A 13,426-nucleotide genomic window follows, 5' to 3' on the forward strand; every position below is an offset into this window, starting at 1 on the left:
GGAGGCCCGCTAACGCGAGGTTTACGGAGGCCGAGGGAACAGGGTGCCTGGCTCTGGTCTATGGGTCTATGTGAGGGTACGCGGGCCCCAATGCTGGAGCTCCAACTGCGTCCACGTCACCGCCATGCTTGGCTCCGCTCCCCACACGAGCCAGGGTCACGGGACACAGGAGAGGCCTTCTGTTTCAGGACTTCCCAGGTGGCCTAGGCCAGCTCCTCAGTGAGGTGCTGGTGACGCACTGAGCGCCAGCCAGCCCCTGCCAACCGGTAGGAAGCTGGCGAAACACACACCCTGGTCGGCCTGGCCCAGGCCCACTCCACTGAGACACCCATGGGATGGGGCCTGGTGGGCCGTCAGGACGCGGGCAGCGGGAGGGCTGACCTGGACCGGGTGAGGATGCTGCGGATCTTCTCGGCCTTGCGATACCGGGCCTGCAGCTCCTCCAGGCTGGGCGGCTCCTCAGGATCCAGCTCCACATAACGCTCAGGGATGGAGACCTTCTCTGGTTTGGACAGCTGAGGAGAGAACCAGGAGGCCATGGAGCAGGGGTGGGGGCGCTCAGATATCTGCATTCAGGACCCACTCCCACACCCTGTCCCTCACCACGAGGAAGCACGCATCACCCACAGAGGTTAGCTTGCTAGGATCCCAATGGCAGCCTACTGTGGAGTCAGGGTCGGACGCTGGGTTTGACTCCAGAAACCGTGTTCTTCCCACTCCACCAAACCCCTCCTGCGGGAGGGGGGCCCGGGGGAGGCACAACAACTGGACTAGAAGCCCTCAGGACAGAAATGGCCATCCTCGCCTGGGATGCTCTTCCTTTGCTCCACTGACCCTGCCTCCTCCTTCCACCCGCACCTCGAGAAGCCCTCCGACCCTGCCCGTTCCAACCTCCTGCTGTCCCAGCAAGGACCTGGCACTTAGTAGGCCCTCAGCAAATACTCCTCGGATGGCTGGTGGATGGGTGGGTGGGTGGATGGGAGGGTGAGTAGGTGTGCAGACGGAGGGGTGGCTGGGGGATGGGTGGGTGGGTGGATGGGAGGGTGAGTAGGTGTGGAGACGGAGGGATGGCTGGGGGATGGGTGGGTGGGTGGATGGGAGGGTGAGTAGGTGTGCAGACGGAGGGGTGGCTGGGGGATGGGTGGGTGGGTGGATGGGAGGGTGAGTAGGTGTGCAGACGGAGGGGTGGCTGGGGGATGGGTGGGTGGGTGGATGGGAGGGTGAGTAGGTGTGCGGACGGAGGGGTGGCTGGGGGATGGGTGGGTGAGTGGATGGGAGGGTGAGTAGGTGTGCGGATGGAGGGGTGGCTGGGGGATGGGTGGGTGGGTGGATGGGACGGTGAGAAGGTGTGCGGATGGAGGGATGGCTGGGTGACGATAGTGCTTTCCGTCCCTACGAAAGCTCCTCTGAGCTAGACAGGAGGCAGCGTGCTTGTCTGCTTCCTCCTGGAGGAAAACGGCCCGACCCCTGCCCACCAGCCTTCCACGCGAACCCAGGAGCAGCCTCAGCTTGGACCGGCTCGCTGGGGCTGAGGCCGCTTCTGCACACCCCGGGGAACGTTTCCTCCTTGAACTACAGCAGCACATGAGAGGGCAGCACAACGGCTGTCAGAGCACTAACTGGTTCTGAGAGGCTTCCAGCGCGGCCCGGGGCACGTGGGGGCCCCGCTGCTTCGGTCTGTGTGTACTGGTCCTGCTGCGAAATGTATACTGTCAACAATACACAGAAATGTGTCTTCTTAGGGTAAAAAAAGTGGGGTTGGCTGAAGCTTCTGAAAACAAGCCAAATCCAATCCCAGGACAAATCTGGACTTGAATTTAAACCCAGGCTGCCCTTTCCTTCTGGGGAAAGGTGGCAAGAAATAAGCTCTTCTCTGTGGCTTCCAATGAGGGCAGATCCGGAGGAAGGAAGTAGATTACATTGAGCGGAGGGATTTAGGTTAGAGATAAGGAAGGACTGTTTCCCCTGGCTGGCAGGCAACGAGGACACCACAGAACACACTTTCGCTGCCCGGGCAGCGTGCAGAAGCTTCTTTTGTGAACCTGAGAAAGCACCGACCTTTGGCTGTTTCAGAGGCAAAAGGTCTGAGGGCGGGGGACTCATTAACCCCTGGCGCCCCAGCTGACCCCAGAACTCATCCTCCGGGGCGTCCATTTGCCCCCCACACTGCTAAGTCTACCCTTCGTGTGGTGAGCGCATTTCCTCATGCAGCGTCAGGGCTGGCTAGTCCTCATACAAATGTTTCTGGGATGTCTGTGGGCCCCTGTCTTTCATTCAACAGAGTCCTCATTCAGCAAACAGTTACAGAGCACCCATTATGTGCTGGCCCGGTGTTCAGGGGCAAAAGTGAACCCAACAGCCATTAGCATCTGCCCTAAAGAGCTTACAAATGACACGAGAGGTCACAGGAGACCACCCTATGTCTTGAGGACTGCATCTGTCACCCTCTGATTCCCTTTCTCTTCTAGGTAGACATTCCGAATCTGTATGTTATCCCTCCCTACCGGAGGGTTACTTGGTTTCCCAGGCCTGCCGGTCATGATGCATTGGGGCCACCAGAGGGCGCCAAAGGAATTCAAACCAGAACTATGCAGGTCTAGCTTCTCTGCCTTGGCTGGAAATGTCACCTGTGCCTTTCAAACCCGCCCATCTTCCTCAAATCCGATTGTTGGCCTGAGAGGCCAGCGGCAAGGCCAATGCTGGGTTTTGCAAGGAACATCTCCTAACAATAACTACCTCACTCCATGCCTGCGCTGTGCCAGGCCTGGTGCTCATGGCTTTCGGATCACTGCTAATCCTCCAGGCAGCACATGGAATCCGTTAATCCTCATCACAACCCGCGTCACCACCGAGGAAACTGAGGCACATGGAAGGTACATGACTTGCCCCAAATTACAGAGAGACAGAGATCTGAACCTGCATCAAAACACTGGGCTCCTTTTATTGCCTCAAGCTGCTATCCATCCTGTCTCCTGGGCCACACTGAAGCTGAGCCTTATCCCCACTTGAGGACAACACCCCCCACTGTCCCTGGGAGGGTGGGTCAGGCTGGGAGCCTGAGGGCCGTGCCTCCTGCGGGACCATGAAGGAAGCCCCTGCCCTCACCTCTCTGCTGATGTCCAAGTCATAGTCTTGCGGCTCCAGGTCCAACTCAGTGACAGGCACGGCCTGCACTTTCAACCAGCCATTCTCCTCCTCGTCCTTCCTCTCCCCTTGCATGGCGCGGTCCAGCAACTGCAGGTCAAAGTCCTGCTCGCGCTTCCACTGGCAACAGAACGAGAGGGTTAAGTGTAGTCGCTCCCTGATGGCTGCAGGAGCCAGCCGGTCCCCTTCTGAATGGTCTTGCAGGCCCTGGGGTCCTTGGGAAGATGCACCTGTGATCCAATTGGGTGGAGCTATGTGACCCTGGACCTCAACCTCATCTCTAAAGAAGGCAGCCGTTTTACGACATGGGGCATCCCTGCTGTATGCCGTACCTCTATGAGGAATGGAGAATGGGGCCTCTGCCCCTTTTAGATGGTCTGACTCCAGACAGCTGATTTCTTTCTGTTCTAGGTCCCCCAAGGGTTCAAACATGATCTCCAGGGCACAGGTCCAAGACCCATGACTTTAGACTCACATGGTCCCCAGGGATACAGGAGGCTCCCAGGTCCAAGAGGGTGACACCTACACAACCTGGGAGAATTCTGGAGAAGGGATTTGCCTCTCCCGCTGCCCCACCGTCGGGGGAGCATTCTGGTGCAGGAGCCATACGTCCCAGCTCAGCAATAATGGAAGAAACAAGCCCTTTGAGGCCCTGGTGAGCAAGAGGAATAGCCACGAGCCTCTATAAGGGGGGTTCTCAACAGGATACCTTTAGGGCTGGGCCTTCAGCACCCACAGCGGGGCTGGGGAGGTCCAAGCGGGAGCAGCTTGGGGCCAGTGAGGCAGATAAACTGCTGTGTATCAAGGCATCTATGTGGGGCAAAAGTTTCCTTTAAGTTAGAAAAGAAACAAAAACATGTAAAACGGAAATGCTAAATCAAATGCAACATTTTCAAGGCTGTTCTGTGGTATCGACCTTTTCACAAGTGTCTCCTCACAGAGGGAAAACCGAACTGGCCATTTAAAGATCCAAGCACAACTGTGCGACTTGGAGGCAGCCCTGAGTGGCCTGCATCCTCACAGGCCTTGGACGCTGAGCAGGTTTTGAGAGGAGGGAACAGGCTCAAAGCCTCTCTTCTCTCGAGCAGAAACCAAACAGATGCTCCTCCATCCCGGTCATCTCCTCCCTCCCACACCACCCACCTCACAGAGCCCCCAGTGGTCATGATCGCCTCTGAGGATGCTTCAAGTGCCCCCCAGAGCCCCAACCCCACAGCCAGTATCAGCACATTTCACCCATTCATGCACAAGCTCTCAATACTGATGCCAAGCCAATATAATCGCTCTTAGGTTTCCAATAACAGTATGAAAGGATTAGGCAGCTGACATTTCAGGGGTGAAAAAATTAATTTAATGATTCACAAACGAAATAAAAGCACATTTCTTTACAGGCTCACGTGTGCCCCGGATAGAGAGAGAGAGAAGACCTCATTTAAACCCGGCCTGATTGTTTCCACAAACAGAGGAAGGCCACTAGGCTCTGCGGTGTGTCCTGGGCAAGAACCACGCCAATCCATTATTATTAGCAACACGTTTATTGGCGTCGATACAGAGACTTACACAAGTCCTTTCTTTTTTAAGAGAAAAAATTACAAGGTATTCAAGTTACGATTTTTAGATAACCTTTCTACATTTGAGACGTTAGTTTGTAAAAGGTCCGTGTTCCCCCCACATGACATTTGCTTATAAAGTTTAAAAGTTACTGGCTTTGCAGCGTTTCAGGAGACGAGTGTCCTGGGACTCACCCCTTTGGTGTCTGAGCTAACAGCTGCAGAGGGACCCTCTAGATACAGAACAGACTAGAGCTCGCTATCTGTTCCAGTTATTAAGTACTAAAAACACAAAAAAGCTTTCCATTAGAAATTGTGCCATGGGACTGAAGGAATTAAAAGCAAACCAACTTAGACTTGATAGGATTTATTCAAATGTACAATCTCTGAGGTCCGTGTCTACTGACCGGATGTGAGACACGGACTCTGGTTAAGTTCATAATGCCCAGACCTCTGCCAGGGACCACGGCCCGCGGGCGGCAGGGTGGCTCAGTCTCGCAGGGCAGCTTCTGGGACGGGTGAATTAATTGTGAGTCAGTGGGCCTGCATGAAGGGGGCAGCGGAAAGGTGAGTCACACATGGAAGTGCTCGCTAGGCTATGGAGACAAGAGCTGCTATTATAAGCCTGGTAACAAAGAGCACAGGCCAGTTAGAGACTGTTCAATGCAAATTAGAAGCTTCTGTAAACACAATCAGGCAGGATTAGAGAGGCAATGAGCGAGCGGTAACACTAAAAGCAAAAGAGCTTGTGCAATGAATTAGGGAAAGGACAGTCAGGCTAGAGGTCTAGGGAAACACTTGATTTCAAACAGGAAAAAGTCAAATGGGATGTATCCAAAACGGACCTAAGGTGGCTGTGGGCGGGATGCAGTACCGGGAAGCACCACCAGGGGCAGCACACATTCCCCTGCTCTCAGCGCACCTTGGGCCTGTGAGCACCACAAGCAGCCGGAGACCACAGCCCTGGGTTGGGGGGCATGACCCTGCGCTCAGCTGCCCCATAGGGCAACCGCGTGGGAGTTTGGGAGGCTGGTGGGCTTGTGCTCCTCCTTATCAAATCGTCTCCCCATCTTCCTCCTCCACTCCTTGAACCCTCAAACCAAGTACCCATTCCCTAGTCCTTGATTACAAGACTCCCAAGGCCCACAAAGGCCTCTGTCAAGCTCCACTCAGAGAACTGACTGGACATTTCCTCAGGCTCCCTGACGCCTGCCGTGACATCCTCACTCCAGCTCTGCTTCCCCATCACCCTCTGGCCCGGTCACACCCGTGTCCCAGCGTGTGAACACAACAGCCCCGAGAGGTGTTCTCGGAATCCTCTAGGTCACCGGCCCACTCTCCCAGGGGTGTGACGTGCTTGTGTTTGGGGGACTCGGGGAAGCTCTGCTCCCTGTCCCGGCCCCACCTGCCTGGCCCCTCCTAACATACTGAGCCAAGATCTCCAGGGAGCGGGTGGCTGAGGTAGCGAGACGAGGGCAGGCTCGTCCTCTCTCCTTGGCTCAGCGTCCTCTTGCGCTCCCGGACCAGGGCCTTCTGGTGCCGCTTCATGCGCTCCAGCTGCTCCTCCGCACTCATCTTGCCCCGCTGGTGGTCCCCTGAGTACAGACGCTCCAAGGCACTCTTGGGTCTCTGAGGAGGAAGAGGTGAGAGACAGGGCAGCTGGGCTGGGAACTCACAGGGCAGCCACACGGCAGCTTTATTCCCGTTCTGTGTCCGTCTGTCTCTCTCTCTCACACACAAACACACTCTTATCTAGTTGGGCCCCTCTCGGCCGTGGCGGGGTCAGCATACTCATAGACACGGCGCCCCTGGCCGCTCGGGCTTCCGGGGCAGCAGCCCATTCTGCAGATGCAGACACTGAGGCCCAGGCCTGTCCAGTCAGGCACACAGGCGGCACGTGGTGGGGTCAGAACTCAGGGTGCAGACTTCCTGGGCGCCCTCCTTTGAGCCTGAGAGGCCGGGGAGAAAGGTGGGGGTGTCCTCAGGAAACAGAAGGGCAGCGTGATGCCCTCTTGGTGGACTGTGGGGGAGACATCTCTGAGCACACGGTGGCAGGGACCCTGAGCTCAGGAGGAGCTGAGACGACCTCAGAGACCATCCCAGGCCTCACAGGATCGCAGTCACCGTCCACCGTGGAGCCCGTCCCTCTGTGCGTGAGGGAGCAGCGAGCTCCTCGGAAACTTCTCAAGGCCACTCACAGGGAAGGTCATCTTGCTGCTTTCGGCATTCAGACCCCTCCGGAGGGTGACGTAGGGCGCAATGGTGGACGACTGCTGGAGCCTTGATGTGGACCCCGAGAGCCCTTAGTGAGGAAAGAGAAAGGAAAGTGTATTGGTGGTGGGGTGGCCAGGCCACCAGCCCCTCCCCAATCACCTCCCACTGTCGTGAAGGGACCACAGGGGCTCAGCCAACAACCCGCTCTTCTTCCTCCCCAGGGCCTGGAAGAGCAAGGCCCCAGGTAGAGGATGAGGGGCCAGTCCAGGGGTGCCCTCTGTCCCCAATGGGGGACAGTGCCCCTAGAGAGCTGCGGACGACCCTAGTCTTCCCGCACACACAGAAGATGGAAAGGAAGGAGAGGTCGGTATTCCTTCACCCCTTCCTGCTGCTGAACTCGCAGCATCCTGCATGACCCAGTTCAGATATCCTCCTGTGTGCAGGCCCCTGAGATGCCGAGGCAGGATCAACTATTCCCAATACCCCTCAGTATATTCACTGGTTACTGACCACAGATAGTGTCCACATACCTGCCTAACTAGATTGCAAATTCAACAATGCCTGGTTGTCTGACTGAATGAGCAAATGCATGAAGGGATAGAAGAAGGCACCAAACATTTACTGAGCACTTACTCTGTCAGGCACTGCTATGCAGATGGTCCCACTGGCCCTACAAAGTAAGCATTACTTGACCATTGTAGAGCTGCCGGATCTAAGGCTCACAGAGGCTGAGAGATTTGTCCTAGGTACATAGCAGGGGCCTCACTGACCATGTGCTTCCTATGTCTGGGTCCTATGGCTCTGAGGAGTCATCTCACCCTGGCCAGCTGCTGCCACAGCCTGTGCTTTCTCCATGAGCAATGATTCCTATCAGGGGTGGTCCTCGACACCCTGACGGAGGACACCACCAGCACACAGCACGTGGGAAAGAGAATGATGAATGTCCTACAATGTCCAGAGAATCCCAAGCAACAAAGAACAGTCCTGCCCACAATGTCACCAATGCGGCCACTGAAAAACACCTCCAGGCCATATGAATGAAGGCTGCAAGGCCTCTGGGCACAGCATCAAGGGCAGCCATGGCCCCACCTCAGCAGGGACCAGCCCAGGCTACAGCAAGCTCGGGTCACAGCAAGCCTAGACAGCGTGGTGAAGTGAGAGTCACATAACCCCACACGGGCCGGAGCCCAGCTATGTGTCCGTCCACCTGGCCAAGGGGGGGAAGCACCCGACCTCCTGCCTCCGGAAGCAGACAGGAGGAACAGAGGCGGGAGCACGGGCTGCCTGCTCAGGGGTTCCAGGAGGCCTCCATGTATGGAGAATTCTGAGGAAGAGGGTCTGGCTTTGGGGAAAATGAGCTACTAGTGAGCCTAAGGGCCTAAGTCTGTTCCCATCCCCATCTTGAAGGGATAGGGAAGGACAGTGAGAAGAAGACCCAATGGAAGAGAACAGCGTGTTTGTTTAAAGAAAGGATTCTCTGAGTCCTAGAGTGACACCAACGAGGACATGATCCTCTAAAGGCCCTTGGTTACCACTCTCCCAGCCTACGCTGCAGCCAGAACACTGGGCTGGAATCCGGCTCCATCACTCTAGCTAATTAGCAAGTTAATTTCTCTGAGCCCTAGTTTTCTTATCTCTAAAATGGAGATAATAACAGTACTTCCCTCATAGATTATGAATATTAACTAAGTGATTATAAAGTGCTTAACACGACACAGTGCCGAGAGTTACAGCAATGGCTATCAGCATTATGCCCAGAAACAGATGTAATAAAGAGAAAGGCAACCGGATGTGGGCCCCAGAAAGGAAGGACAGGCCCTCCCCGAAGCCCAGAACCCGTGGCCGCTGGGGCCCAAGGTCCAAAGCTGCAGGCAGAAGGGTGCGAGGTACTGGGTGAGGGTTGGGGAGCAGTGATGGGCAGAGCTGGGGTTCCCAGAAGCCTCCGTGGAGAGTGGTGACTTACCTCTGCTGGGCAGCGTCTGGTACCTGCTCTCAGAGCCCACGGGCCCCAGGGGAGGCTGAGCCACGTCCCCACTGAAAGTCGTCAGCTCGGGCTCACTAACGTATGACCGGAGCTCCGCCTGCGAGCAGAGTCCGAGGCTGTCATGCCTGCCCAGCATCACACCACCTTCCCTCTCCCCACCCTCAGTGGGCAGCCCAGGGTCCTCTCTGCTCACCCTCGAGTCCCCGTTCACACACTGCCCCTGCTCCCGGTCTCGCTTCCTCTCGTCCGACTGCCGCTTGAGGCCCCGCACCGAAGTGTGCCGGATGACGGTGGCCTCCCTGGGCAGAGGCGGCACGGCCGGGGGCTGGTCCTCTGGGCTGTAGAGCTCAGGGAGTGGGGGCCTGGGAGGTGCCTCGTCTTCCTGCTCAGGGAAAGTGCCCCAGTGAGAGGGAGCTGGAGGGAGGAGGCCCGGTGGCCCCACCCCAGTGGTGGCCCAAGTGGCTGGAACAAGCCCCCCCAGGCCTGGAGAGCACAGCTACCTCAGCCCAGAGGTGCCAACATTCCCCCTGGCAGAGCCATGAAGAAGGTGACACCCTGGCTCCAAATCCTTTCTTCCCTTTGCGTCACATTTTCCATTTTTCCAAGTGTTGCCTATACTGCGTCCCCAAATCCAGAACTCAGGCCTCTACTCGCCTGGAATGCACCATAGGGGAGCAGGCTGGCAACCCTGCACTTACTGGTAAGTCTATGGCAGCCCCCGCCCCCACATCAGCCCCCTCCAAGGTGCTTAGGCTGAGCGCACGGTTCCTGCCTGGTCTCAGGACCCCTCAGCAGGTGGGGAGCACTGAGCAAGGACAGTCTACCTCCTCTTGACCTATCAGAAATGTGAATGGTCACAAAACATTTCCTCCTTCCTGACCTGGGGGCTGAACAGGCAGTCAGAAGGGATGACTCACTGCCTGCCCCGCAGCCCACTCCCTGAGGATGATGAATGTCACTATTTTCCTTGACACCGCCACACCCCCCACCCCGCCTGGCCCAGGACACTCTGAGGGCTGTGGCTTCTCTATGGATCAACAGCCTGGCTCCCAACTGCCATGGACACCTACTCCTGGGACAAATGACCACTGAGACTCCTTCCTCCTAAGCTCCCCCTTCCTTAGTCCAATTTTGCTTTGTTTTTCAGAATTTTGCAGAGTTCGGGAAAGGGCGCTGCAAGCTTGCCTTGCAAAGGCTTAGCAGAATTCTTCTTATGCAACACATTTCATCACTGTGTGAATGTTCTCCCCACAGGCTCTCTGAGCATCCCGGTTTCCAACCCTGACAAAGGTCTCAGAATCACCAATTTCTAAAGCTCCCCAGAATGATAAACACAAAACATTGATTGCCCTTGATAGAAGGCAACAGAATGTCTGGAGGCAGAGGGTAGAGGGAGGCACTTTATTATATATTGTTTCCTATCTTTCGATTTTGTACCCTTCAAGAGGATTATCTAATAAAGAGGTAAGTGACATTAAATTCAAGAAACTAAGCCAAATAAAAATAAAAGAACGATAGCTGCATGCAATAATGGGGATGAACCACACAGTATAATGTTGAAGAAACGATGCAAGATACAAAAGAATAAATACAGGCAAAATTAAGGTATTTAGAAATGCAAACGTAGGTAGAAAAATTTAAAAAAGGCAAGGAAATGATCCCAAATGTCAAGCTAGTGGCTACCTCTGGCAGAAGGGGCCTTGCACTGGGAAGGAACCCACCGGCCTGAGGGCTCTGGTTGCTGCAAAGCTCTATTTCTTAGTCTGGGTGTTGGTATAACATGGGTGGTCTCTTTATTAATCTGTTAAATTATATATTCGTGTTTTACATCAACTTCAGGTTGTGATTATTTCACAAATATAAATATAAAAAGAGCAAACAATAATAAAAAATATGGTGAACACACATGCAATCCTAGAGGAGGGGAGAGAAGACCCCCATTGGCTGTGATGCTGACCCAACTGGAAAGGCCCTGCCCCCGAGCCGCAGAGGACCAAGCTGGGAAGATGGGCCTCTGTGAGTGCCTAGCCAGAGCTGGCTGCTGTGCATGAGGGGAAACTGAGGAAGCTCAGAGAGGACCCAGAGAGAACAAGGGCTGGAACCCAGCTGGTCCGGCTCCCAGGCTAGCACCTTCCCCTCTGCTGCTGGTCCCGCCAGGCAGGTACCTGCCTCATGTCAGCAGCCGTCCTCCCCAGCTATTCCTGTTTAAGTTGCTATTTCTACCTCCTGGCTTGTGGCTGGTGCTCCAGGCCCCTTAGATCTGGGATGAGGAGGGAGATATTAAGATAAAGAAATTCACAATGACCCTGGGTCCTGGCACCTGTCTCCCAGCTCTGGGCCCTGGGCCATGGCTGGTAGATGTAGAGGACGGGTATGGGAACTGGTGTGTTTAAGCCACTGCTGTGCAGTCGTCAGAGGTACTAGGCACACATGGTGCCCAGGCAAAGCTCCTCCAAACAAAATCCTGGAGGTCCCCCTTCCCAGGCCCCCTCTGCTATGGCTCTCCAGTCACTTGGACGACCCCTCGGGTTCTCCAGCCAGAGCTGGCCTGGCCTTGGAGACTTGAGCTATCCCGGGACCTGACCACACCTTCTGTTTCTTTAAAGTCTCCTGTTGTCCCAGACTCTGCCAAGGGCTTTGACTCTCTCTATGCCAGGCCAGCCAAGGCATTGGCCTAGGCCCGTGGTCGGCAAACTGCGGCTCGCGAGCCACATGCGGCTCTTTGGCCCCTTGAGTGTGGCTCTTCCACAAAATACCACAGCCTGGGCGAGTCTATTTTGAACAAGTGGCGTTAGAAGAAGTTTAAAAAATGTGGCTCTCAAAAGAAATTTCAATCGTACTGTTGATATTTGGCTCTGTTGACGAATGAGTTTGCCGACCACGGGCTTAGGCAGTCACAGGGCACAAACCTGGCCTGAGGACCTGGGGTGGATGTCTGATAAGAAGGCAGATGGCACAGGGAATGATCAGGAGAAGTGGACTGACTCTACTAACCAATAATGAGACTTGAAGCAAATTTAATACCTTTGGGTCTCAGTTCTCTTATCTGTGGCATGGGGACACTGACCTTCCTGTCTGTACTCCATGAGGTTATTTCGAGGCTCAAATGTACCTACTACCCAGCAGCACGCTCAACTGTAGGTGAAGATAAGGGAGACTCTTCTGCTGAGATGAGCTGATTGCCCACAAACGTGTGTAACTGTAGATTTGCAAGGAGCAGCCACACACCTATCTGCACAGTGCAGATCACAAATTCTACCTCCTCATCACAGTCACTTCCTCTTGCTGGGCCTCAGTTTTTCCAGCTGCAAAATGGGAGGGTTGGGCTAGATTATATCCAAGGGCACCTTCTAATTCTGGGAGTCTGAGGTCCAATGGCAGGGCCTTTCCACTCCTTAACCTCTCATGGCTCAGGATTTTGGCTGGTTCTATCTCCCCATGTTTCCCTAAAAACTTCTCTCCCGAGAGCTGATCTGAGAACAGAGAGCAAAAGACGGTGCTCAGCTCCTGGTCCTCGTCATCATACTTACAACTTTGGGCTTCGTCTTGGTTGGTGACTGAAGAGGAGACGTCACCTTCCTCAGCTGGGGCGGGTGAGGTCGGTAGGGCAGGTAGGTTTGCAGCTGAGGGAAGAGCCGAACCTCCAGAGGGGTCCGCACAGGGCTGGTGGGAGGGCTGGGCTGCGGGGGCGGCTTGCTCTCAAAAGTCGAGAGTGAAGGCACAGGCGGGTGAGGAAACAAAGGCACTGTTTTTCTCTCTAAGGGGCATGCATAGAGGGAAGCAAAGGATAGGATGGAACCAAGACTTACTTCCCGGAGGAGTGACACACAGGAGGACCTGCCCCCCGAGGGCCACCCCTCCTGCCTGGGCACTGGCCCCCAGGAAACGGCCCACTCACCAGGATTTTTGACGGATTCCACCAAGATTCTGAAGTTCTCTTTGTTCGCACTCAGGCCTGCGGTGACATCTTCAATCCTCCAGAGATCCTTCTGTATCTGCGATTTCTCCTACGGAAGACGAGCGGCGGTTCACTTCCTTCTTAGCTCCTCACGAGACGTTTTTTCACAGGACTTGTGCTGTCATTTCAGACAGGGCCCCTCACCCTGGGCAGGTAGCATTTCCTTGGGAAACCCCACCCGGGCTAGACCCCAGCCTGCTCCACAGCTTCACGGGGAAGCGCAGACGTGAAGGATGCTCAAGGCCCAGGAGAGAAATGTCAGAGGCGCTCTCGCAAGTCCACCTCGCCCAGTTCCACCTCATTGAGAAACAGGCTGCCTTAGACACTGTAAAACTCCACTTTTGAGAGGCATGAAGGTTGTCAGCTTCAGAGAGAAAGAAGAGGGTGGGTGCAGATGCTGGGGGAAGGGGAGGGATGGGACTGTTATTTCCTGGGTACAGAATTCCAGGTCTGCAAGACGAAGAGTTGTGCGGATGGGTGCACAACAATGTGAATACACTTAACACTACCAACCTGTACACTGGAACACAGTGAAGGTGGTAACTTTCATGTTATGTACATTTTACCACAATTTTT

General features: G+C 55.1%; 1 protein-coding gene across 8 annotated transcripts in view; it reads right to left on the reverse strand.

The window, feature by feature from the left end:
* PLEKHA7 (pleckstrin homology domain containing A7) overlaps positions 1-13,426 on the reverse strand; it is a 207,906-nt gene that overhangs the window by 5,439 nt on the left and 189,041 nt on the right. For all 8 annotated transcript variants that reach the window (XR_013961626.1, XM_080687743.1, XM_080687740.1 and 5 more), the window contains 8 exons: positions 12,791-12,899; positions 12,423-12,649; positions 9,086-9,274; positions 8,872-8,989; positions 6,893-6,996; positions 6,123-6,323; positions 3,106-3,264; positions 382-515 (listed from right to left, as the gene is read on the reverse strand). Coding sequence is in view for 7 of the 8 variants with exons in the window: in XM_080687743.1 (XP_080543869.1) it covers positions 382-515; positions 3,106-3,264; positions 6,123-6,323; positions 6,893-6,996; positions 8,872-8,989; positions 9,086-9,274; positions 12,423-12,649; positions 12,791-12,899 (1,241 nt within the window). In the remaining variant the exon portion in view is untranslated. The remainder of the gene's footprint in view (positions 1-381; positions 516-3,105; positions 3,265-6,122; positions 6,324-6,892; positions 6,997-8,871; positions 8,990-9,085; positions 9,275-12,422; positions 12,650-12,790; positions 12,900-13,426) is intronic.

The sequence above is a fragment of the Plecotus auritus genome (genome assembly GCF_963455305.1).
Source record: "Plecotus auritus genome assembly, chromosome: 9".
In the NCBI taxonomy this organism is placed as follows: Eukaryota; Metazoa; Chordata; class Mammalia; order Chiroptera; family Vespertilionidae; genus Plecotus; species Plecotus auritus.